This window comes from Lissotriton vulgaris, chromosome 9, assembly GCF_964263255.1.
Source record: "Lissotriton vulgaris chromosome 9, aLisVul1.2, whole genome shotgun sequence".
Lineage (NCBI taxonomy): Eukaryota > Metazoa > Chordata > Amphibia > Caudata > Salamandridae > Lissotriton > Lissotriton vulgaris.
The window spans coordinates 1,159,997,821-1,160,025,453 of record NC_141697.1 but is presented as its reverse complement, the minus strand read 5'-3'; the positions used below and the strand labels follow the sequence as shown (position 1 = coordinate 1,160,025,453).

Genomic DNA, 27,633 nt, shown 5'->3' with positions numbered 1-27,633 from the left:
TTAAAATGGTGGGAGGGAAGATATGTGCTTAAGGTAGTACAAAGCAAGATACCTACAACCCCCTAATCAGGTCAACATGTTTCTTGCCCGGATAGCAATTCGTCAGGACCTATGTGAAACGTACTACACAGTGAAAATGAGTGTTCATACAACCTTATGCCTTGAGGTCGTACAAGGGCAGGCAACTAGGTCCTGCTGAACTGGGGTGACCCTAAGGGAGATCCTAAGGAGCCCCGCAGTCTGCTCCAGTGGGACCTGCACGTATAGGTCAGGAACCCGGATAGCGTGCGGTCAGCGCCGCTAACACCTACCCCCACCGTCTGATCAGGACAGAGCAGCTGTCATAACCCATATGATGAAGCATGACATCTAGATTGCTAGGTGTGTGAGAGTTTTAGTTCCAACAAGGGAAATTCTCCTTCTTTGGCTTTTCTTTCCTTCTCTTTCCACGCTCCACTCGGCATACTCTGGCTTTCCACCACCCCACCTGGGGAACTTTGTACATTGCTTTGTTGCTAGTCTCTCGGACACGTACACTGGACCCCGTTAAAAATCGTCCACTTACGGTTCCACCTGTTGTTGTAAGAATAAGTGATTTGCCCAGAATCACAGGATGTTTGAGCAGCCCGCCAAACTCGACCCTGGTTCCCCAGCTTCAAAGTTGTCCGCTCTAGCCGTTAAGCTACATCCAATAGTTGTAAAGCGCATCATCAGCTAATGCACTGACTTCTTGGTACTTGGGTATTAGGGTTATTGTTATATTGGTTTATTCAGTTGTGTTCCTGAGTTTCTGTTCTCTTCACTATTGTTTTAGTGCAAAATGCTTCCTCAGATGAAAAATTGTTGCAAGGACGCACTTTATACAGAAATGTAGCGCTAAACAATGGATTTGCATTTTGAATAATTATGCGCAGTTAAAAACTTTCCCAAACTTTTGCATAATGATATGAAAGCAAATTGCCAAATTTTGCACATCCCTAGACTCCCTCCATCAGCCATGGCCATGTTTCTACTCTTCCCAAGCAAAAAAAATAATCTCAAAAAGAGGGAGGGTGACAGGTGAAATCAAATGCACACAGATAGAGTCATGGGTTTGAAAAAAACCAAAAAAACATTTAAACAATTGATAATGCAGAGGGCGCATTAGAGCAGGGACATTCCCTCACTTACTGAAGAGGTCGACCCATGTTCCGTGGTGAAAAGTCTCTGCCCATAAACCTAAAAGACGCATATCTGCTATTATCTTACCCTGCTTAGGAAATTCTTCCTTGACCTTTCTCATTCAATGAAACTTAGAAGCATCTCTTCAATATAAAATAGCCAAAAGAACAACACAGGAGTAACTTTGGTCACTTTTCGATGACATTCTATCTCGCGTCCATAGTGGCTAAGGAATTCTGTGTGTTCATTACTCCCTCCTCACTGGCCATTGGGGTGCACTCAGTGATAGCTCTGGTTGGCATCATGGGACTGGCATATTTTTGGATTGACTTCACTCTCTCAAGGCGCTAGGGCTCGAACTTCAGCTTTTGTCTCCATCACGCTGGACATTCCCCAGGCCACTTCTGTCTCGTTTGTCAAGCTTCGCAATATTGATCCATTGTTGAGTCCCACAGGGTTCAGCTCTACGACCCATTAGACTCATTCTCTGCATTCGTCCCTTGGCAGAGGCTATTAGGTCATCCAGATTAACTTGCTTTTTTATTTAAACTGAAGCCACTTCCCTAAGACTGGATACACAATTATCCACTTTAGCACCATCTTAATTCCTGGTCTACTAGCAACAAAGAGATTAAGAAACATTGGAAAAATTGTATATTTCTTCACCTAGTTAAAATTCTTGGGGACAACAACCTCTAATGTCTCTCCTTGGGCACAGCCCCTTTTCCAGTCCTGTTAGCCATGTCTGTGATCTTGGTTTCTTCCATCTGTAAAACCTGAGAATTATCTGCTTATTTGGTGCCTTTCCACATTAGTTGACTGTTGCCAATTTAATCCTTCACTATTGCAACAGGGTCTATCAGGGCTTCTGTCCTTCCATGTTGGATCGCCTATACCAAGTCCGTTCTACAGCACGCAGCTGCCTCGCCAGCGTTATTTACTGGGATCACATCACTCCTCAATGCTGTACACTGTTCACTGAGGGAAAGTCAAGCGAGTTGCTCCTGAGTAGCTTATCAATGTTAGTTGTCATTTACTCCTACAATGCATGCTTTTGTTCTAGTGGAAGACCTAAAAATGCAATCTGAAACTTCCAACCTTCCCGCTGCGGTGACCATGCAAACAAAATATACAACTTCCAAAACATATTGCACCAAGGTATTGATAACGATGGAGCTGTACATGATCTCATCAACTTTCCAGATGCTGAAACTCTGCATCCAGAAGCTCCAGCCTCGAGATGAATTGTACTTCCAAGATTCCCGCGGTGTACGGCGGCCATACATAAAGCAATGTTGAGAATCTCTCCACTACCTTTGAGAATCATCTGGTGGGGATTGATGGTGCGGTGTGACCTCTGTTCCAGAAGCTCTTGGCACTGTGTTCTTGTGGTACCTACCTGTGTGTCTGTTCCCAGAACAAAGTAACTCTGAAGGAGGAGCCATATTGAAACTGCATTATTGAAGTGTTTGCTTCTGAGGCCTTTTTAGAGGGGATGGTGCCTTTCATGAAACTGATGAAGGTGGCTCTGGGGCTCCTCACTGGTTTTTAGCCCCAAGCAATCTCAGTTGCATGTTTGGTAACTCAGTTTCCTCTCTCCAAGTTTTGGGGACTGCACAGTTGGATTGCTGGGAAAACCCACTGGAACCCATTCTTGTTCCCGTCAGATTGTCTGAAATATCTTATCTGAGGGCCTCTTGTTTTGTTAAAAGTCAGTTTAATGTTCTTGTGTATTAATGCTTATGTGTATTTATGTATGTATGATTGTACGTTACAGGGTGCAAATATAATGCAATGACGATATGTACAGAAGGGACTATACAGAGGAGTGTCAGGACAAAGAAGGGGATAGGAGTGGCTTACTGTGGTTGTCAATGGTACAAAGGGCGGCGGCTATCACTTCGGCGGTGTTCAGTGTCTTTAATAATTACTCTGCAATTCCTTTAGGTTTTATCTTACCTTTTTATCTTCTAGCTTTCTTGATAGTTGTGCTGTAATAGTTCTACCTCAGTTTACATTCTGTTGTACTTTCAGTTATTTTCCCTATGTTTATTGATAATGTCTCTAATGATCCCTCTCGAATCTTGTTTCATGCTCAGTTATTGCTGGGTGTAATATTTGGATTTCAATTTTTTTCTTCTTCTGCAGCTCTTGTCACTGCCAGACATGTTTTCTCATTAACTGCTCAGAGGCTTGTAAGCAGCTGTTGCTGCAGCTACAAGTCCTGCTTTTCCAAAGTATTTTATTTATGGGTTTGTGAAGCTGGGATTTTATTCTTGCAAAAATCTAAAAAAATACACAAAGGTTATGAAGGCCCTTGAGAGTGGGGTTTGGGTGCTACTATTTTGTACATAAGTGTGATTTGTGTTTAGTGATACAGGAGGAAAGGCTAAGCAAGGCGTATACTTTTGTACAAAACTTTTGCAAGTTGTCAGCACAACAATGTCTCGGAGTACATGTGCGAAAAAGCTGTGAAAGGTACACACTCGCGTACAACATGCTCATGGTTTACAATTCTCGGTATCACTCACTATAGAAAAGTATTCAAGCTTCTAGACAAAGGAAAAGTGGGGAGCTCTACAAGCTATAGGTAGGCCTCTACTCAGGAATTCTGCACATTTTTACCTGCATGATAAAAAGATCCCACATCCATAATAAGCGTTTTCTTCCCTGCATTGTATCACTCGTATGCTACACAATGGTGTTAAACTTGTGCCACTGCAGTGAAAATGGTAGAGAAAATGCTAACTTACTTACCCACTTATGATTTACTAGTGTTGGGTAACTACCACACCAAAAATCCAGTTAAATGAGATCTGTTCTGATTAAGTAACATTAGAGATGTTTGTAGTGTTACTGTAGTTTCACCACAGTGGACTCACAAACTTCACTGACTACACAGTTGGGCTGACCCTAAGCACTAATTCACTGTGTAATGATATTCAAGACCTCCGGCAACAGCCACTGGCTAGGCTCAAACCATAGACTGAACTCCTTATGCAGCAACGTTTCTGCTGGGCTCTTTCTTCATCTGTCTGCATTAAGTTCTACTTGACTGTAAGTTTAGGAAAAGTCAAGAGATGTGGTTGGTCCTTCTCTGTGCCATGGGCCACTCGTTGAACCTCCCGGTAGCTCAAACTCTTCTAGGCTGATGATCAATATAAACACAGATAACACCTTGAATCCTGATTATTGCCCAAGATGCTCTCTCTTCCAGTCATTGTTCTCAAGCAATATTTTAATCTCCTGCGCCCTGACAATATGTTTCGGTTAGATCACATATTTACGCAAACTACCTTCTTCATGCTCTGAAAAACGGATTCAGAAGACGCAATTTCCACATTTATTTAATCAGGTGCTTGGAATGAACCTTCAGAGGTGAAAGATAACACCCACGTGGATTTCTTTAGTTTTCCTTTACTCTCACTCACTCACTCACTCACTCACTCACTCACTCACTCACTCACTCACTCACTCACTCACTCACTATTACATACAGAAGACTTCCGGTTCCAGAACTCACCATCGTGCTTCAGTATTAGAGGAGTGGTGGGACCCAGGACTCTGGTGTCAGTTACAGTATTTGTCACCAAACAGGTGTAGTTGCCCACATCTGACCTTTCCACTTTTGCGATATATAAATTTCCAGTTTCTTGTGAGACAAATCGGCGATTGTCCTGCTGCACAAATGGTGGGTATTCATTAAAAATCCAGGCGTATGTCAGTTCTGCAATGAAAAAGGCAGAGTTATGGTTCTCTCACATTGCTTCCCACAAATAATCTCAAAATCAAAACTTTTCTTTGCACAGAAACTGTAAAATGATTGAACCCTAGTCTTTGGCTGCAAATGTTACTAGGGATGTGACCTCTCCTGAACATGATAATTATTCGCCGGATGCAAACTCTCCTAGAGGTTGTATATCACTTTGGGACAAAAAAGAGGATCCAAACCCTTTCGCTGCATGCACATTTCAAGGTGGATTATGAGCAGTGGCCCAAAACGTTTGTCATGATGGAACCTTTCGTGGGATTGCACACTCTCCTGATGATACAAGCTCTTCCGGAAACGGATAAGCTCCTGTGAACATAAGCGTTTCTTGTCATAGAAACTTTACTGTGAAGGAAAGGATCTGGGAGAAGGGACCATTACTGAATATCCTGGTGATGGAACACTCCTCGGGATGGACACAGTGCCGGGGAAGTATGTATGATGTTACCACGCGATCAAAATGATCGCGGTACATCACAACGCAGCTTTTACAACGCAATTCGTTACCACGACTTGCGCTGTAGGGTGCTGAACTTAGGAATAGTATAATTTACTATTCCAACTCCAGCCTACATACAGTAGGGAAGGTGTTGGAATAGTATATCTACTTGTGTTTTAAAATCTGCATTGTGATGACACTGCAGTGTTTTGACCACGTTGTAAAGGTTGTTTACCGCCGGGGAAGCAAACTCTATTGGGGCTACAAACCCCCCTGTAGTTGCAGAGCCCTCTTGGGTGACAGTTGCACTGGGGCTGACGATGCTGCTTGATCAGATGTGCTTGGTCATGGAGACATTGTACCAGATGGAAATGTTTTTCAAGGTGAATTCTCTATTCAGGATCAAGGCTCTGTTGTGGATGGATAATCTTCTGTGAATGGAGAGGTGCCTAGGGTGTGAGCCAGTCCTATGGAAATAGACATTGTGGGTGATGAAGAAGTTCCTGGGGATAGAAACCTTTCTTGCGATGAGAAGGATCCTGTGAAAAGAGACTCTTGATTGGATAGAGACAGTTCTGGGAATGGAAATGATGCTGGGATTAAGATGCTGCTGTGGATAGAGACAGTTCTGGCAATGGAGCTGCTACCAGGGATTACAATGTTTCATAGTATAGACTTTTTGATGAGAATTGAATACTTCTTGGGGCATCCCCTACATGATAATACTCGCCTGATGATTGCTCTCTCCAGGGGAACAAGATGCTTGTCTAAAACAATATCCTCATCTGTAAATTTACTGTGTTCTTTGGATGGCAGCCCTCCTGTGCATTGGACCATGTATGTCACTAATCTACAACTTGATGTAAAATATGGACTCTTTGTTTTATAAAATATAGGTATTTCTGGGAATAGCAACTTCTAGACACAATTGTTCTTAAGCAATATAGCATTTTAAAAATATTAATTACATCCACAATAAAAGAGTTTTTGGGAATTAAAACTCAACAAAAAGAGACATTTAAAAAATGAAATCTCAAAATAGGCAACTTTTCCTATACATAGAAAGGAAATATAAAATGGGAATTTCTGGTAGGACTACTATGATTATGAGTATCACCATCAAATGATTCTGGCACTGGTGTCAATACTGTAGTGTGTCTTTTAGAAATTTGAACGTGAATGCAAAGGCAGCCAGCCGCGTAACCGACCACGAATACTCACATTTGCGCTGATATCACTGCAAATCATCTGCATGATAGATTTCCTTTAAAATTGATTACTTCCTTGTATCAAATATTTTTATGTACTTACTATGCATGGCCAGACACTCTACAATTGGATCCTCCAGTATTTTTTTTTACAAATGTTATTGAGTTTATAACACCAGGTGGGCGAATCAGACAATTGACGAAATGTAGGTACAGAAAATACCTGAGAGGACCTCACCAGAGGATCTGAAAAACATTCGATCCAACATCCCACCCCTCCCGCCTCCCCCAACCCTTCACCACATGCACCACATGGAACAATAAATACATACACAATCATAAAAATATGTCCACCGCCACAGCCAATGAACACATTAGATTTGGGAGTCATTAATGATTAGTCTTTCAATGGGATCTAGATTCTCTGACTGTGAAAGGATATATAGGTCAATACCCCGGTATTTAGCCCACTAGGTGCAGATCTTCCCATGTTTCTGCAGGCGACCCTGTGCCTGAAACACCGCCACCTCAGCTGACATACATTTATCTAGGGTTGATTTCCAATCCACCACCCCAGGGGGAGAGGAAGACTTCAAATGCTGTGCAATGTCACGCTTGGCTAAGGTGAGACATAGGAATAGAAGGTGCCTCTTATATCTGTTTCCTTGATGTCTTCCGTTCCATGAAGAAGGATTAGTCGAGGATCCGCCGGGAGGTCCCAGTACAACATCCAACCCAGACAGGACAACACCCCGACCAAAAGTGTTATAGTGCAGTAAAGCCCAAGACCATGTGGAGAAAGGACCCTTTGTCAGAATTACAATTACAACGGAGGCAGGTAGGGGACTGAATAGCCCCCATCTTCCAAAGGCAAAGGCGGGTGTAATATACTCTGTGAAGATACTGAAACTGGATCAACCTGTACCTAGAGGAAACAGCGGCATACCTAGGACTGGCAAGGTCCTCAATCCAGTCATCATCGGTGAGAGCCGGTAAATCTGCCTCCCACGCTGCCCGAGTCTAGTGTATGTTCGTCTTGGAGTGCGTAGTCAGGGTCTGATAAACTTGGAGTATTTTGTGTCCTCCCAGATCCCCCATTAACGGTCTACCCTCTAGTGGGTGGAATTCGGCTAAGGACTTAAGGTGCTTTATCAGGGGGAACAGGGCATGGCGGAGCTGAAGACACTTATGGAACTGGGACTTGTGTAGGTCAAACTCCTCCTGCAGCCTCTGAAAGGATTTAAGCGTGGGCCCGCGCATCACATCACCTAATGTACATATGGATCCTCCAGTATTTTTTATCAATGTGCCAGAATTTGGTGCAGAGATACCAGAGGTACAGAATTTCCATATCCAGCCAGTATCCCTTCACCAAATTCTGGCAATTAGAACTTATCTTCCCGGGATATGGAATAACAGCCCAGACCCATTAATACTGGTTACGTTCCATGCAATTCTTCCTGATTCCAACAAGAAAAACACTGACTGTGTCCGCCTGCTCAGAGCAGACAGAGTAGCACATTGGTAGGGTTTGTGACCTCAGCCTCTATGGGCAGAAAAATGTCTGCTCCCCCTGTCAAGCTGCAGAGGTGGGTTGGATGCTGGGCTGGGCTTCTTGCCACAGCCTCTGACCTGGCAGGATGGAAAAGGGTCTGGTGACCCCAGGCCTCAAAGTATGGGGTTCAGAACTTGCAGACCTGACACGTGTGGGCCATGAGATGCTCAGAACTGCAAGTGGAGAGATTTCAGGCGGGCTAGCATTCTATTTAAAATTTTGCCACTCGGACTAAGAGCTTAAGTTGTTGTAGCGACGTTTCTAATAAAGTCACGCCTTAGGGTGAAAGTAAGATTTTAAATATGGGGCATATTACCAACAACTAGCGATAATTTTTGTCTCTAACTTGTTTAGAGACAAAAATTATCGCCGCACATCGGCGATTTTTATCGCAGATAAACCTTGCTATTAACAAGGTTTATCGCAAATGCGATAAAAAACGGCCGAAATGCATGAATATCGCTGAAAAGTCAGCGATATTCATGCATTATCGAGCAAATGCTCTTAGCCATGTTATCCACCTCCCATTGGATAACATGGCTAAGAACTGCTCAGGGCAGGTGTTAGCTTTTGGAGATATTCCCGCTTAGCGCGAATATCTCCAAAAGTTGGTAATAGGAGATAGCGATGTTAGCGACTGTTTTCAGTCTCTAACATCTTGGCACGCCCACTTTGCATCTCATTAGTGATAAATATCACTGACATGCAAAGTGGGGCCCAAGATGGTCGCTATCTCCTACTAGCTGTCGCTAACTGGTGTTAGCAACAGCTTGGTAATAGGGAGATAATTTTATCTCCGCTTTCTTGGCTTTTAAAGCCAAAAAAGCGGAGATAAACCCCCTTGATAATATGCCCCTATATTTTTTATTAGAGTTTTAGAAGTACTGGAGTTTGCCAATAGTCCTGATGTATATAAGCTGCTGTTACCTTATAGCAGTAAAGACCAGGGGCGTAGCTTGGCCAGTAAGACTGGGGGGCTGTGAGCTTCAGATTTACAACAATCAGGCTGACATACAATGTTAAAATACATTATGCAACAAAGATGGTGCAAGAGTGGGGCCTAACGGCAGTGGAAAGGGAGAGGAATCCAGATTGGGAGGGGTAGAGACTGAGGGAAAACACAATATTTTGTAAAATAACCAACATTTTTTAGGATTTCTCAAAACAGAGAGGGAGTGTGTGTGTGCTTTTTTCTCTGTGTGTATATAGATATTCCTGGTAAAATCTGACAGACACCTCACCATACCCGACTGAATGCACCTGTACCCAACTATTTATCAGAAAATACATTTATTACGGGGATGTAACACCCTAAACCTCCCCCCCATCAGCATAGGCCTAAATAAATTTGTTCAAATAAGGTGATCTTTCGACCTACAGCAGATCAGCGCAAGTAATGGAATTACAGATTGGGAGGAGTTGTTACACCTGCATCTCCCCCTTGGAAGCTGTGCCCAGATCCAATTTAACTGCTCCACTGTGTTCTTCATTATCTCTGAAGGGTTTTCTATTGCATGTGATGTGCCAGGCCCTGGGAAGATGAACCTATCTGGCAGACTTCTGATGCCAACGAGTACAGAACGTAAAAGTGCACCCCCCACCCCTCACTCTCTCTGCTTTTCTTCTCTCTCCGTCTCCCTCGGCTTCCCCTCCCACTCTATCACACCCTACCTCTTCTCCTCCATCGCCCTAGCTCTTCCACTGCCTCCTCTCTCCCTCGCTCTACCTTTTCCTCACCCCTGTCCCCTCTCTCGCCCTCCCCTCCCCTCCCCTTCTCCCTCCCTTTGTCTCTCCTCTCTCATCTTACCCTTACCCCTCCCCTCCCTTCTCCTCTCCTCTCTTTCCCTTCCCTCTCCCTTCCTCTCTCTCTTCTCTCCTCTCTCGCCCTCCTCTTCTCCTCCCCTCCCCCTCCTCTCACACCCTCCCCTTCCTTCTTCCTCCCCCTCCTCTTTTGCCCTCCACTTCCTGCTCTCCTTCTCCTCTCTCTCCCCTCTCCCCTCTCCCCTCTCCCCTCTCCTCTCTCCCCTCTCCTTCTCCTCCCTCTGCCTTCCTCTCTCTCCCCTCTCCTCTCCCGTCCTCCCCTTCTCCATCCTCTCTTGCCTTCCTCTCCTCTCTGACCCTCCCCTTCCCCCTCCCAGTGCTTCTTCTCCCTCTCCCTTCCCCTCTCTCAACCTCCCCTCTCTCACCCTCCCCTCTCCCGTCTCCTCTCTCACTATCCCCTCTCCCATCTCCTCTCTCACCCTCCCCTCTCCCGTCTCCTCTCTCACTATCCCCTCTCCCATCTCCTCTCTCACCCTCCCCTTCTTCCACCCCCCTCCTCTCGAAACCTCCCCTTCCCCTCCTCCTTCAGCTTCTCCCCCTCCTTCTCCTTACTCTACCTACCCCTTTCTCCCCCATCTCCTCTCTCGCCCTCCCCTATCCCCTCACCCCCTTTCTCCTCCCTCTCCCTTCCTCTCTCTCCCCTCTCCTCTCTCCTGGGTCGGACAGTACACAGCAGGCACTGGGCGTTTTCCCGGTGGTCGGGAAGGACTGGGGCCAGTATTGAACCAGTGGGGGGCGGTTTTGTTACTGGGGGCCAGTTTGTCAGCAGTGTTGCAATATCGGCCCCCTGTAACAAAACCGGCAGCACTTTCTAAATTGGAAGTAGTGATGCTTCTCGCTAGCATTCCCCCCATGGGCGTTTCAGCAGGATTGACAGGGCTGGTTTGTGTTCCCAGTCGGGCCCTGCCTCTCTTGCCCTCCCTTTCTCTCTCCCCTCTCCTCTCTCACCCTCTCCTCTCCCACCCTTCCTGCTCCCCTTTCCTCTCCTCTCTCACCCTCCCCTTCTCCTCCCCACCTCTGGTGACCTCCCCTTTCCCCCTCCCTCCTCCTTCTCCTTCTTCTCCCTCTCCCTTCTTCTTTCTCCCCTCTCCTCTCTTACCGTCCCCTCTCCTCTCCTCTCGTCCTCCCCTTTCCCCTTCCCCTACCATTCTCCTCTCCCCTCTCTCTCCTCTCCTTCTCATCCCTCTCCCTTCCGCTCTCTCCCCCCTCCCCCTTGCCCTCACCTTCACCCTCCTTTTCCCCCTTCCTCTCTCCCCCATCTCCTCTGTTGTCCTCCCCTTCTCCCTCTATTGCCTCTCTCCTCTCTTGCCTTCCCCCTCCCCTTCCCATCTCCTTTTTCTCTCTCCTATCTCCTCCTCCCCATCCCCCTGCTTCTCCTCCCTCTCCCTTCTTCCCCCTCCCCTCTCACCCTCCCCTTAACCCTACCCTTCTCCCTTCTTTCTCGCCCTCCCTTCCCCCTCCTCTCTCACCCTCCCCTTCTTCCTTTCCTTGCCCCTTTCCTATCTCGCCTTCACCTCCCCTCCCCCTCATTCTCTCTCTCCCTTCTTCTCTCCCCCCTCTCCTCTCTCACTCTCCCCTTCCCCCTCCTTCTCCTCCCTCTCTCCTTTTCCTCTCTCACCCTCCCCTCTCCTCTCTCCTTTCCTCTCTCGCCCTCCCCTTCTCCCTTCCCCCTCTCGTCTCTTGACCATCTCTCCCTTCCTCCCTCTCTCTCGCCCTTCCCTTCTCCCTCCCCTTCTCCCTCTTTTCTCATCCTCCCTTCCCCCTCCTTTCTCACCCACCCCTTCTTTCTTCTCTCTGGACCTCCCCTTCCCCCTTCCCTCCTCCCTTCCACTCTCTCTCCTCGCTGCTCTCTCCCTCCCTTTCTCCCTCTCCCTCTTCTCTCACCCTCCACTTTTCCCTCCCTCCTCCTCCTCTTCACTCTCCTTTCCCCTCTCTCTCCTCTCCTCTTCTCTCCTCTCTCGCCCTCCTCTTCTCCCTCCCATGCCTGTCGACCTGCCCTTCCCTCCTCCCCTCCCCTTCTCGTCCCTTTCCCTTCCCCTCCCCTCTCTCACCATCCCCTCTCTCCTCCCCTTCCCCCTCTTGCTCTCCCCCTCTCCCTTCCTTTATCTTCCTTCCCCTCGTTCTCCTCCCTTTCCCCCTACCCCACCGCTCCCTGCCTCCTCTCTCTCCCTTCCTCTCTCTCACCCTCTCCCTCCTCTTCTCCCTCCCCTCCCCTCACCTCCTCTCCCTTCCTCTCTCATCACCCTCCCCTCACCTCCTCTCCCTCTCCTTCTCCTCCCTCTCTCTTTCCCCCCTCCCCTCTCGCCCTCCCCTTTCCCCCTCCCCACTTAGCTACCCCCTTCACCCCCCCTTCCTCTCTCACTCATGTTGTCTCGTCCGTGACTGCTAGTGTGGCACAGGTGGTTGTGGTGCTGCCAGTGGTAGCCAAAGTGTAATTAAACAACACAGAATGAATTAAAAAGAGGCGTGTTTAAGAAGGTAGGCCCGCGCCACGTCCAGCACCACCTGCGGCTTCACCAGGGACTGGATTAAAAAACAGATGCTGCCAACCCAACAAGCACAGCTCTACGTAAATCTTTATTCATGACATGATCAGGTGGAAAGATATCAGCAAAACCGAGACGTTTCCCGTTTTTGCTCCAGACACACCAGAAAGAGAAGCAAATATAGAGCATGAAAAACACATACATGAAATATAAAAAAGGTAAAAATAAAAAAGTGCAACTTTATAAGTTATAGTTTTTATGGAACGTGAACTGTTTTTAAAAATCACCTCCTAAATTGGGTAAAAGTCGTTGTACTGTACGTCCAATGCTAATGACCTTTTTAACATTACTAATTTAGTAACGAGAGATGTTGCAAGATCTAAGCAGGCGTAATCACTTTATTAAAGGAAAAATTTATATTTTATAAAAATAATACAAGCAGGTGTTTACGCTCGGCGTTGGGACTACAGCTCCCGACATGCACCTGCCCTCGGAGCAAAGCGACATGGACTAGCAGAACCGAGAAATGTGAGCAGAGACGTTTTAAGGCATGGGCAAAGGGAGTCCAAGGCCCCAGCATTTCAAGGGGCCCCATGATAGGGCCACCTCTGATCTCTGCAGAGTCTCTTGCCCTGATGATATTAGCTGTCTTAAATAGATTGCTTTAAATAGCGTTTTCCTTTAATTTATTTTTACTGTGGTTGGTGTATGGAACTCTGTTACAGACTTTTTGCAGAGAAATGTTTGCTCACCAAAACCATGCAGCATCCACAAAAAAGGTTTATTTTAAGATCAAAACTGGACCTCACATATGAGAAATGGGAGGGGGTAACACATAATCTTTTTTATTATATTAGTGAGCAGCTGCTGAATTATAAGATTGAAAACACTCATCATTGTCCGTGAATTTTAGATGTAAACACATTTAGAATTTGTACCAGAGTGTCTGTGCCTGGACACAGAGGGCATGAGAGAGCTTAAATTGGATCATAAATTCAAACCGTTCAGAACAGGGGCCCCGAAATACTTTTGGCTCAGGGCCCTCAAAATCCTTAAGACAAGAAAACCAGCCTCTGATGCTATGGTCTTGACAGGGATGGACTGATTGCCTGGATGGGCAGAGTCATGTGCTGATGGAGACTGGAGAAACTGCAATTTTGACATGCGCATCCTGCGAATGATGTTCATGTGAACAACTCGGTGGGTATGCAGTTCCTAAGGAAGGGACAGGAAGGTCTTTTCTAAGGTGTGTCTTCACACATCCCGAACAATGTCATGCTTCATCATTGGGCCTGCTCCTCGTTGTACCGGCGCTACAATGTCCGATGGGCACCCGCAAAGGGCCTCTTTGGCGGAGATCTTTTCGGATGAAGCCGTTGGGCGAGTGTGGGTGTGTGGGCTGGTTAGTGCAGTGAGTGTGTGTATTAAAATAGATCGAGGGCAGTCCTAAATAAAAGTGTTTAATTCTCAGGGAGAACTAGCCTAATTAAAAGTAGTGAGCCCCATGTGGATGTAATGATCCTATAGGGCTAGTGTGGTGCTATGGTCAACATGTTTCGTGCCTGCTTAGCCTCTAACGGTGGATCTTCATCAGGACTGAATATGAAGTATAAACAATGAGGGGTGCACCACCACTGGTCTGGTTCACAAACTCATGTCTAACAACCTGATACAGTAGAGTGACCCATGGTAGGATTATACCGGGGCAGAAGACACGTAGTGATAGAGTCTACGACTGACGGGGAAGGCAAAGCACATCATTGCTCTGAAGGCAGGGTGGCCTAATGACAATCGTCTTGCTTTAAAAGCAGCAGCCCGGATGAGCTCTTCGTCTTGCCGGAAGTCATGTCAGGGAATTTTTCATTGAAACTCTTTTGTGAAATTTACGTGACTGACTGTGCGTTTCTATTTATGCATGTCTATTGTACATACAACGCTTAACTGCATTTTTTTGTTTCTCCTTTGGTATTTTTCCCAGGGAGAATCTCTTTCTTTTAACATCCATGCCAATTTTAGGGGTATTCACTTCATTTTCCGACACCAAATTCACAATAATTGCTCTTGACAAGACTAAAATATTTGGGGTCGAACATTGTCTACAAAAGGTTGTGAATAACCATAACTTTGAATGCATGTGGGCGTTCATCTACTTTTGCAGGTGTTCCCAGCGAGAAAACAGCACTCCTTTCCCTGTTAGGAGGGCTTACCGGTGTAATATTCCCTGCTAATATATAGTATTTCAAGTGCAAATTCACGATCTGAAAACCAAGTAAAACTTGTGTGGGCAAATTGCCTTGTGAATGGCCATAAAATACCTGCAAGCCAAGGGAACATTTATTCCACCTTGAGGAGAGATGTGTGCTAGCTTTAATTGTACTGGTGCCAAAATCTAATTGCTTCGTTTTCTGAAGTAATAGGTTGGAAGATAAGAGATAATCAGTTGCTTCTTTTTCGGGAAATGTTTTTCATCTTTAAAACACTGCTTGACGGCAGTAAATACCACCTGCACTCCAACAAAAGGACATAGGATTACATCGAGGCAGAGTGCCCACTGGTATTGTGCTGCCGAAGTGGAACACCTGCTGTTTCTTCTCTATGAAGGTGTCAACCTTGGCAGAAAGTGGTATTTAAAGTGAAATTCAAATTCCAATTCGGTGGAAGGCAGGTACCGAGCCTGAGTGGTAGGAAGAGGGCATTAACAAGGGCCGTGGGTTGGTAGTGGAGAGGGCGAGGGCATTAACAAGGGCAATGGGTTGGTGGTGGAGAGGGCGAGGGCATTAACAAGGGCCGTGGGTTGGTGGTGGAGAGGGCGAGGGCATTAACAAGGCCCATGGGTTGGTGAAGGAGAGGGCGAGGTTATTAACAAGACCCATGGGTCGGTGGTGGAGAGGGCGAGGGCATTAACAAGAGCCAGGGGTTGGTGGTGGAGAGGGCTAGGGCATTAACAAGAGCCAGGGGTTGGTGGTGGAGAGGGCTAGGGCATTAACAAGGGCCAGGGGTTGGTGGTGGAGAGGGCGAGGACATTAACAAGGGCCATGGATTGGTGATGGAGAGGGCGAGGTTATTAACAAGGCCCATGGGTTGGTGATGGAGAGGGAGAGGGCATTAACAAGACCCATGGGTTAGTGGTGGAGAGGGCGAGGGCATTAGCAAGGGCCAGGGGTTGGTGGTGGAGTGGGCAAGAGCATTAACAAAGGCCAGGAGTTGGTAGTGGAGAGGGCGAGGGCATTAACAAGGGCCAGGGTTTGGTGGTGGAGAGGGCGAGGGCATTAACAAGGGCTAGGGCTTGGTGGTGGAGAGGGCGAGGGCATTAACAAGGGCCAGGGGTTGGTGGTGGAGAGGGCGAGGACATTACCAAGGGCCAGGGGTTGGTGGTGGAGGGGGCATGGAGATCCAGCAAGGAGGTCGAGTATAGGCACACACTATGTGTGGGAGATGAAGAGCACATGAAGGTTCTGAAATGGGAATTAAAAGACACCTACAGTTACACAGGGATCCGTGCGCGAGGTAGAGTGCACGTGCAGACCAAAATGCAGGAGGTAGAAAGCAGATACATACATGTTTGGTAGGTGGAGAACATGTGAAGGGCATACAAATTCACACATCAAAGATAAAAGGATGTACAAGCCCATTCACTGCAGATGTAGGGCATATGCATAATAATGTGTAGGTGGGTATCCATGCACTGGAAGTGGGGAACATGCATTGTGTCCATGCTTAGGAGGGGGAAGGCCCATGGAAGTGCACAGTAAAGAGGCGGTGGCCTCCCAAAAAGTCATGCTAAGGGAGGCAAGCTGTCTGAACATACACATTAATAGGATGTGGAGGGCACATACAAAGATAAACATAGGAGGTCAAAGGTACCAGCCAGTTCATGTGTGGGGGAGGCAAGGGTATGAACGCTGCCATGCATGGGAGATGTGAGACATACGTGGGCCTATGCATGGGACATGGAGGTCACTTTGAGACTCAAGCCAGGCAGGACAATTTCTATGTGTGCTCGAGTGTGGGAGGTGCAGAACACATGGATGTGTGGGCATGGTGGGTGGAGGGTCGTCTGGATCAGAGCATCAGGGGTGGAGGGCACCTACATACTCATACAAAAGCCATGGTATGACAGAGACTGCAGAGAACTGAGGTGGATTTGAGTGAGTAAGCAGTGGCGGCTCGCAGTGGGAGTGCTGCGGGTGGTAGAGGGACAGGGTGGAGGGGGGGTAGTGGAGTCCAACATACAACACTCATGAGTTAAGTAAGTAAATACAACTATTTACCTAGCGCGCACTGCATCGCTGAGTTGGCGATGCAGCGCGCGCAAGGTAAATAGTTTTATTTATTTATTTACTTAACTCATGGACGTCGTATGTCTGACTCCACTACCCTCCCACCCTGCCCCTCCCCCCTGCCCCGCAGCCCTCCCACTGTGAGCCGCGACTGCGAGTACGTACAGTTTGGGTCCAGCATGGCCACATAAGCTATGGAAGGTGAGCTACAAGAAGCTTCTAAAGACAACACAACAAAAGCTTTCACCAAGGGAATGGGACCAGCTACTAAATACAAAGAGATGGATATGTTGTCATCCCGAAGATAGAGGACCTAATCACAGAGTTGCGTTCACGCACATGTGACGCTCACTCTAGGGACGTACCACTATTTTAGAGTTAGGTGGCATCCTGAAGCAGGATTCACCGGTGAAAAAATAGGTGACCGAAACAGTGTAAGCATCATTGTGCACCAGTGCTGGGAATTGACTGGAATGCACTATATATTGTTAAGTGTGGCACATTTCTGCCCTTCCCCCATCATGTAGTGCCACAAGGTGATTTGCTGCGTTGCATTGCATGATTATTTGTTAAAAGGATGAAGAAGGATGTTACGCGCCTGCAGGTAACCTATGGAGGTGCTACAGCAGCTGTGTGATAAGAGGAGGCTGCCGCCTGCCTCACTGAGGAGCTTGGAGTAAACAGGGCCATCACGCATGGATGCCTGCAGACCCCGTGCTCTTCATCATTTTCTTGAGGAGCTGTAACGCCCAGAATAGCGTCTTTGGGGAAAATGTAGCCCAAGTCTGATGGATAGGTTTCGGCTGAATACTGGAAAAAAGCACGTTTAGGTTTAGCAGTCTGAGTCAGGTCACGTAAAACTGAGATTCAAGCTGGCGTTAATATGCTATGCTACCAGCACTTGTTTAGCATGCAGTCTGGCGTGTGGCACTGTGGGTTGTCTAGGAATGCCTCAGCACAAAACACTTGGGGAATCTTTTATGAGAAAGTGACGCAGTGCAGCTCTTCAGTGTGAGACAGGGAAAGGGCAGGAATGTGCCATATTTGGGGCAATATGATACATTTGTGTCATTTCCCCTGCTCTGGTGCTCTTTTGGCAGCCTAGCACCAATGTAGGCACCTGCATTGCATGCAGGATTTGTTTGGTCAGGAAAAGACACTTTCCTGCACAAAAGCAATCCTAGGAGGCATATTACACTTTCTAGAAGGGCTGGGAACGCAGCTCACATAGAAAAAGGAAGAAACAAGGAGAAATTGAGATATTTCTCCTTGTTATGCCTCCCCAGGGAAGGTGTAACGTTTTGATGCTTTCCCAGGCTTACAAATATTGGTAAATCTGGAAATGAGTCAAAAACCATGGGAGTTGGGGGGGAACACTCACACAATGCCCAAGGAATACCTTCCCAGGGCAATGTAGCGATTTGCGCTGTGTTGCGTTACTGCAGACTTTTTAAGCCACTCAGATCCACGCAAAGTACCTTTGAGTGGCTTCAAAAATCTGAATTAGAGGTTTGCGTCACGCATGTAGCAGCAAGTTGCATGGTGCCAATGCAATGCAAGACTCTCATAAACCTGCCCCATGGTTTTCATTACAGACTTGAGGTTGCGTCATCTTCTGAGGATATGTTATGTTTTATTGTCTGGTCCCCCTCTGCTTGATTGCGAGTGTTATGTTCAATAAGTTTTCTGTGTGTTTAAATGTCTACAAGAAGGAAAATGGACCAGTTTCATACTCTTTTCTCAGATAGGTGTTGTGCCTTTTGGTGATGTCTGGGTGTTACTGACTTTGTGGATGCCTGAGCGTGGTGTTACTTTGTAATCAGTTTGATAGCCCTCTATAGTGCCTGGAAGAGCGTGAAGAGCCTTAAAGTCCCCTTGGATGACATGCCACTGTCCTGCCTGGCTTTCCTTCCCACGAGAGTCCAGACCTGCAAAGGGTGTTTGTATGCAGACTCCCCTGTGTCAGTAGTACACAAGAACAGGACGCCTCTGGTGGAAGCCAAAGTTGCTGCCAACTTGTCCTAGACATTTGTAAACTTTGCCACGCTCCCAGATCCCCTCCTTGGAGGGCTCTCGGCGAGGCTAGGAGTGGCTCAGACAGGCATGTCTCGCTTGATGAGGGGCAGATGCTAATTGCTCTGGAAGGGCAGACTGCTCCTGTCTACGTTCATTTGTAACTGCAGATTAACGGCAGGCCTCGGAGACCTCTCTTGGTTTAGTAGTCTGGATTCTGAAGTCGCAGCAGCATCTCTCCTCCCAACTACTGAGGCATTGATCTTGTCTGATACTCCCCTAAAGGATGGACGGCTGAGTCGATGTTATATGTATGGATGCACACTCATGGCCTGCGGACCATACACATCAGCGACTAGCTCACTGAGCCATCCAGCCGGCTGTGGCCATCCCTCCTTTTCAGCAGTGCAGGCTTCAGCATAACCTGCCTCTTTTCATAGCCATCGACGAAGGACGACAAGACATCTCTGTTGTGCGCCTCATTTGAATACCACGCCAGCGCGCTGACAGGACAGGGCATAGGGGGGTTTCTGAGAAGGGCGACGTGGCGCCTGTTGCTCCAAGATTAGGATAAATTCGGCAGAGGTTTGGGAAGTATCTTGACATTATTCAAGCAGCCATGTCGGCTTCTTGTATTTGAAGAGAAGGGCGTGTTCTTCCGCGGACAGGCTGGGCAAAGGAGCTGCAAAGTACCCGCACTCCCAGAGTGAGAGCCCCCTCCCGGACACCCCCCCCCCCCTCCCATGTGTCTTGAGCCGCACATCCAGAGCCCGCCGCCGACCTTCTGGCTTGATTGCTCCACATATAATGTTAATAGCTGATTATACTGCTACAGCGCCTTGTCAGCAAGCGCTATAAAAATACAATTACACCACACACTGAATGTCCTCTAGAAGATGCAATGAACTTGAAGTGAACATATTATCCAGTTCGATAATACTCATTGTATTGACTTGGAGGATGATACTCTGAGAGGGCCCTACTGTGATTTGATAAGTCCGTAGCCCTAACAGACCTGCTGTGCCACAGGTGCACTCCTCTACAGCGGGGATCTGGGCGCCTCTCCCTTCTTTTCCGCTGCTCGATGTTTGTTTGTCCCCCTCTAGTGGGGTCTGGGCTACCCACAGCTAGGATGCCCAGATCTTGAGAGCCAAAAACCGGGAAATTTTGCAAAAATAGAAGAAAGACTACAATTTTACATCAACAGATCGGCGCAGAATGACAGCTCCAGCTGCTGCCCGTGCAATAGGGCGGTGTGGCCTGGTGAGGAGGGACTTCGACGGACGATGACCAGGGAAAATTAAATAAATAATTAATTTGCCCTGGTCATTGTATGTTGAAATCCCCCCTCACCCGGCCCCAACACCCTACTGCTCTTACCTCTATGGGACGCAGCTGGACAGCTCCCGTCGACACAGGAACACAAAAGAGGCACAAAGAAAATAAAGAAAATGTTATTTTTAAAACCCGCATCATGCCTGTTGATTAAATGGTTACTTACATCATTTGCTAACTAGCATTGCTTTAGAACACCTAAAAGGCGGCTGTTTTTAATTGACCCCTCTAATAACCAGGACTGCCCTGGCAAATCCGGGACACCTGGTTACCCTACCCATAGCCCCACACTAACTCCTCCTGTCCATCTCACAGCTGGGGCCCCTGCAGCTCCACACAGCCCGTTCTACCTTCCTTTGTCGCTCCGTGGGAGTTCTCAGCTTCCCCCACACCCGCACTCGGTCTCCTTTGGGGCTCAATCATGGTTGTCCCTGCCCAGTGGGGCTCATGGTTGTCACCACAGCTCTCTTCTCCCCTCTCCTGTGACTCCATACTGAGTTGGCCTCTCTCGGCCGGCGGCCTCGGCTGTCCCCAAAGACCCCCTCCTTTGATGCGCTACTCCCACCCCTCAGTAATGGAGGCATTTAGTGCTCCCATAGCCCACCTGTCGCTCAACCATTATCCTTTCTCTTATCAGTGGGTCTAAGCAGCTCCAATGAAGCCCCTTCCCCTGTGACTCAGTCACAATTCAGGCCCCCCTCCAGCAGGCGCATCAGCTCTCAGGAGTACGACTCTCCTTCTTAGTCTGTGGCTCACTCATTATTCGGTCCCTCTCCAGGGGGTGGGGGCACGGCTGCCCCAGATACCCGCTTTGCCCTTCTCTGCAATGGAATCTTCGGCTTCTGCTCTCACCTGGTATGTGTCAATCTTTGTTCTGCCACACTCCACTGAGGGCTTCTGCAGCCCTTGTCCCCCGTCTGCCCAGGACTGGACTGGCCTATAGGGCACTCAGGTGATCCCCGATGGGCTGGTTTGACAGATCAGTGTGTGGGACTTTTTGGGCTGTTTGTGGGCATGTTTTATGGCCTTCTGGGTCAGTTTTTATGATTGATTTTCCTTCCCATAAAACAAACATTTTCTGTCGCAAGCTCAACTCCATGCAGTTTCCCATACCACGCAAAACACTAATACAGCACGTCTTTACATGTTCAAAACTGCCCCAGTTTGCAAACAAAGGCCACTTTCTTAGCATTCTGATTCGCTAATGGGAAACACGTTTATGTTGGTGGCTAGACCTATTTTCTGTCCCAGTCCGCCCCTGCCTCCACCTTCCTCTGGCCCTCCATCTCCAGTAGGCTCTCGCCTGCTCTCATCTCTCTGCTCAACCCCCTCTGTGGCTCAATCATTATTCTGTCCCTCAACAGGTGGTGTCCCAGCTTCCCGATACCAACTCTCCCTTCTCTTCTGTGGCTCATTATTCCATCCCTCTATGGTGAGGGCCCGGCTACCCTTGTTGCCCCTCTACCTTCCTCTGACCCTCCCTCCCTCTCTTCCTCTGTAGCACAATCATTATTCTGCTACTCTCCAGTCAGGGCCCAGGCAGCACTTGTCCCCTCACCCACCTCCTTCTGACCCTCTCTCTCCTGTAGGGACTCGGCTGCTCTTCTGACCCCGCTCAGCCCTCCTCTGTGGCTCAAATATGTGTTCCTCTTCTCGGCAACTCTGGGCATTAGCTTGCCTCATCTTCACTAACGGCCCCACCAGACCGCCGGGGATGCCTGGTCTCACCCTGGAGATACCCATTAAGGGACCATCTCTCAGGGAAGCCAGGAAGGGTTTTGCAGCGGTCGAAGCGCCTTGGGACCCTACGGGTAAGTAGTGCGCTATATAAATGCCAATACATACATACATACATACTGTGAGGGCCTCCGCTGCCCTTGTTCCCCTCTCCCTTCTTCTTGCACTCCTTCTCTTATGGGAACTCGGCAGTTCTCATCTCCCCTGCTCAGCCCTCCTCTATGACTCAATCCTTATTCCGTCCCTCACCAGGTGGTGTCAGGGGCGGCTCTAGGCTCATGGCGGCCCTGGGCAGGCAGCGTAGGTAGGGGGCCCCGGAAGAGGGGGTCCGGGCGGGGCGAATAGCGGGGTCAGGGCCTTTGGAAGTGGAACAGAGCTGGAGGGCGCCAAATCCCTGCCAGGGGCCGCCACGCAAATATGTATCCATCCTCAGAGTATTATTATATTAAGTATATATATTGGCATGGTGGCCCTGTGCAGGTGTACAGCTTGCACATGCCTAAGGCCGCCCCTGGTGGTGTCTCAGCTTCCCGATACCTACTCTCCCCTCTCTTCTGTGGCTCAGTCATTATTCTGTCCCTCTCCAGTGGAGACTCGGCTGGCCGTGTGCCCCCCCCTTCCTCTGGCCCTACCCCTCCAATGGGGACTTGCTGCTCTTATCTTCCGTCTCAGCCCTCCTATTTGGCTCAATCATTATTCTGTCCAGAGGGGACCTGGCTGGCCGTGTCCCCCCCCCCCTCCATTCCCTTCCTCAGGCCCACCCTCTCCTACGGGGACTCGACTGCTCTTGTCTCCCCGCTCAGCCCCCCTATGTGGCTCAATCATTATTCTGTCCCTCTCCCGCGATGGCCGCCCCCGGATTCCCCGCGCCGCTCTCCAGCAGCACCGCGGACAGCGCCGCTCCTCGCGCCCGCCGAGCGAAAGAGATAATGTGTACTTTAAGGGCGAGCTGTCAGGCGGCCCTTACGGATGACTCTGCCAAGGCCGCGATTATGGAAAAGCTGTTAGAAAGGACTGATTAACAAAGCGCACGCTTAGCATGAGGCTAAAAGCGAGAGCTCTCTCCATCCAGCCGAAAGGCAGACCCTTGTCAAGGAAACCTCCTTCCACTCACTGTAATGGCTGCAGGATAGGAGGAGGGTCAGTGCGATTTTTTTTACCTCCCGCAAGGGCAGAGCTTCCATTGGTGCAGCAGCTGTAGGTTGACCAACTGGCAACATGGCAAATTCTGGACAGTGACAGTAAAAATTCAGGACAAAGAGTCAAAATTCGGGACCAAAATTCAGGACAAAAGGTCATTTTTAGGGACACATCTGAGGACGTTGTGCATAAACTAACGCTCCCCGTTTTCCGTTTTTACTGATTTTTTTATAGATAAATGAAGACAGAAAACCATTTATTTTCTTGTCTGTATTTATTTTGAAATGTGGATAAAAACGGAAATTGGGTGCTTTTTTAGTGATTTTACAAACACTTTGCCATGACTGCCAGGCAATAACTGTGTAGGTTGATAGGTAAGGGGGTTAAAAAAAATAATTTTAGTTAAGAGGCTTAACCAGCAGTAGATGTGCACGGGGCTGATACGGAAATGTGCATATTTTCATATAAGTGCACTGATTTATCTTCTGGGGTTGTTTATATAACTGAAACCTGCGAAGCAGAATTTGACAGCCGACATAAGAGGCAGATTTCACAATTCCACCCCGTACCACGAATAATAGTGCCAGAAGCATTGCTCTGCTCCTCAACATAGACTTGAAGTTCACAGGCAGTAGCACTATTAGAGAGTGTGAAAAAGAGAGGGAAAGGATGGTTAGAACGCAGAGAGGGCTATATGCTGAGAGGGAGAGACAAAAGTTTGGAACAGTGAAAGTGAACAGTGCAAGAAGAGTGAATATATTCCTCAAAGATTTGGCACAGGTGTCCAAACTTAACTTTTGTCTTGGACCTTGGACAGTGATCGTCTGCCTTTTGGCTAGGGTTGTGCTACAGAAACAGCATATACACACATACAGGCAGAAAATCACTGTTAAGAAAAGGCCATTTTTCAAACAATGAGGGAGAAATCCATCCAAGGTTCCAGTCAGTAATATGTGTCTGGCAGGTTACAGTGCGGCACTAGAAGATTCTGGGATGCTAGCACATCAGTCATGTTATGTAGGCATTTCACCGTGTGCTGTTCCTTCTCTAAAACTTTTACAGAAACACATATTACAATACAATTTAATTTGTCCGTTCATAGACTTTGCCTTCCTACTAGCCTATCCCACAATCAGCTGACGGGCTTTTACCTCATGGCCTGGGGCACTACACAGGCTGCAGGAATGATAGCTATGACCCTGACAGGGCTGGCTCTAGTGCTGTGCCAGATGGTGTGAGGACCTTAGTTCCCTCAACTCTACACAGACCCGCTCTCATGTGAAGTTTCTTTTACGCTGCTACTCATTACAATTATGTAGGGTAGAGTAGGGTGTTGAAGTGTGTGACATCATACACATGTTAAAAAGACAACGGTTTGTATAAGTGTGTAAGCCAATGTATAGGAAATGTTACCTGAGAGCAGGGTCACTGGAATTATTCAACTATCGCAATATTTTGCATAATTATAACTATGCTGCATGTGCCACGTAATACTTCATCTGCTGCAGATTCTGCAGATTTGAGCTCAAATGAATCAAAAGTTACTAAAATGCAGCAACACATGTTTCTGAGCAGTGGAATGCCCTTTGCAAATGGTGACTGGTCACCTTTTTGCTGCCTATTGCTATATTTGGGTTTTAAACTGGTGCTAATGAGGTGCAACCTATGCCCAGACAGTGTTAAAAAATTTAAAAATGACAAAATAAATAAATCTATTACAAAATGTGCCGTATTACGCCACATAATTTGTAAGGGTGGGCGTAGTAGCGCTACGCGAAGCTATGCAAAGCTACGCGAAGTGCACTTCGCACTACGCGAACTTCACGTAGCACTACGCGAGCTGCGTAGTAGCATGTTCGCACTGTGCAAGATGCGTTTTCAATGATTGCACAGTGCGGACAAGCATCCGGCACTGTGCAATCATTGAAAATGGCATCTTGCACAGTGCGGGCTGTCGTTTTCTACTGCTCGAGTAGATTTTTACTCGAGGGGCAGCTTTCTCAACGCGAACTGGTAGGTTCTCATTGCGAGCGGTCGCGAGCATGCGCAACCACTAGCAATGAGAAACCTGACCTCCCCGCGTTGAGAATCTCGCCGGGATGTCATTTTGCTTGCTCGCGGTCGCGAACATGACGTTGAGGACCGCGAACAAGCAAAAAATTACCGCTGCACTAAGCTATGCTGCACTACGCATGTTCACACTGTGCTACGTGCAACTCGCGTAGTGCGAAGTTGCTCAAACTTCGCTAGTGCGAAGTTGCTCAAACTTCGCAAACTACGCGAGCGTAGCGTAGTGCTTCGCCCAGGGTTAATAATTTGTCTTTTCTTGCTGCATAAATTTCTCAACACTGCCAGATTATTTGGCCCTCACTGGATGCATAATTCCAATGGCCCTGTTTAAGACAATGAGGATTACAAAGTATGAAAATCACCTGTCATTTATACTGGTAGGCATTATATGTCAAGACTGCTTAGTCTGGAGAAATACAACATACATAACGTTGGGGTTGTGTTTACTAATAAGTAATTATTATTATCCAAAGGAACCCTATTTATTAACCTTAGAATAATGAAAGATTAGAGAAAAACAATAAGGCTGCTGTTTGATGTTGGTTTATAGCTCACTGTGCTATATTAGAATCGTATCTTATGAACTGCAATTAACGAAAGGGTCACTGTGACAAAAACAGTAACCCACTAAGCATGTTACACATTGTGCTTCACTGGAGGTACACTATCCTTCTGTACACCCTTATGATAGGTCAAAACTCACACACAACAAAACTCATACCTCTCAAACAGATACATTAATCACCAGAGCTAAACTGAAATATTTAGCCCGTAATTTGCTTGCACACAAGGGATCTGTAGTCTGTGCCTTTGACCCTGTAAGAAGTGTCATAATGCAACCCTTACCCACACACAACCACACACACACACACACTCACCTCCCCCAGCTTGAGAGCTTGGCCCCTGGTTATATGACACCAACTCCTGAACAAAAGCTGGATGGCATACCTTAGGCTATGACAGGAGGAGTCCCAGCAAATGCTGTCACTGCACAGAGGCCCATTATCATTCTTTATGTGATTATTGGCCGGCAATCAGAATGATAATGGGCCAATCGCAGTCTGTGCCAGGTCGAGAGGGACTGCTGCAGGCCCTTGGAGATCACAGAAGGAATGCAAGCTGGCACCTGTAGAGAGAGTTACAGAACTCTGAGGCTGCTTGCAGGGGGACAGCGCATGTGGGCCCAGTCCAGACTTACGGCCTAAAGGCGTCTGTGAAAGGGATCATCATGGACAACCGACAAGAGATCCAAATAACGGACGGGCTGTGAAATTGATGGACGGTTGGTCACTCTAAGCAGCTGCAGTGGTACCGGTGCCTAGGGGTGGCTACTGAACCAAGACTCTTTTTTTTTTTTTTGGTAAACCTTTATTGGTACGTAAGTCAGTTACAATCAAGAGCATTTAAAACCACCACGGTCGGCCATCAGGACAGAAGCGGTTAAAACAAAACAAGTAGTCCATAGCAATACAAGAATCCGCTCCTCAAATACTCGGTTGTAACACAGGAGAGCGTTATTACCATAGCGGTAACAGGATTAAGGAAGGTTCCTTTTTAGTTTTAAATAGAAAGAACAGGATCTGATGCATTACACTTAAGACATAACAAATCAAGGGATATTCAATAGGCAGGATATTCACAGTCAGGTATACTATAGGTAAGATATTTGCGCTCCATTACATAACCAGGATAATCAATAAGCAATGCAGTTCTCCCACCGCGACAGTTCCAGACCGCAGTAAGCAAAGCATTTAGAAAAATTCCACCCTCATTGTCTGAAATAAGAAAAACATGCGGAGAAGTAACTCCACGCAGATCCCGAGAAAAGGAGAAGAGAAGAGGAAAGTGAAGACAAGCCAAGAGCAACAAAAATAAAGAAGGCCATAGAAACGAAAAAGAAAGGAAGAAAAACAATAACACCCCTCCCCCATCCCCCCACCCTGCACCCCTGCGTATGGCTACGGCCTACCCCCCCTAGCAGCGTGCCTGCCGCCCAGTATATGAACCCGAAATATAGAAGAGAGAGTAAGAGAAAAGAGATAGAGACAATAATCTACACTAAGGTAGAAGAAATAAAGATGGGAAAGGAAAGAAGTTAACTAGTACCCCACGATAGGAGAATGAAGAAATGTGGAGGGTTCCCATTACGGGTTCCCGACCCCGCCCCCACCGCCACACAGCGTTTCAACTACTACGGAAGTACAACCATAACATCGGAAGCACCCACATAGCCAGGATATCAGTCGCCGCTCAGCTTCTCAAATCACACGGTTAAGATGTAAATCCCCCCATGCAGCAACAATGGCGCCCGAGTGCCCTCGACTCCCACAGACCCACAAGACTCAAATCACAAATTACACCGTCTATGTAATGCAGGGTCGGGCTAGCATAGTACCAAATGGAGCACGCAAGCCAGTCCGGGAGAAGCCAGAGTTATTACGATGTCCCATGGTGCAGTTCGCTCAGCAGCAATCCACCTTCACACACGGAGCCAGTTATCCTTGCGTCGGTCCACGTAGAACTACCAGGGAGTCTCTTAAATAAGCACATTCGCCTCTCAGCCACAGTAGAGTCACATCCACACCCTGCCGCGGCTCCTTCGCGGGGAACTGTAGCATG

General features: G+C 47.6%; 1 protein-coding gene across 2 annotated transcripts in view; it reads right to left on the bottom strand.

Annotated features, from left to right (window-relative positions):
• LOC147692947 (contactin-4-like) overlaps nucleotides 1-27,633 on the bottom strand; it is a 697,785-nt gene that overhangs the window by 275,095 nt on the left and 395,057 nt on the right. For both annotated transcript variants that reach the window (XM_086939200.1, XM_086939201.1), the window contains exon 5: nucleotides 4,685-4,888. In XM_086939200.1, coding sequence (XP_086795326.1) covers nucleotides 4,685-4,888 — 204 coding nt within the window. The remainder of the gene's footprint in view (nucleotides 1-4,684; nucleotides 4,889-27,633) is intronic.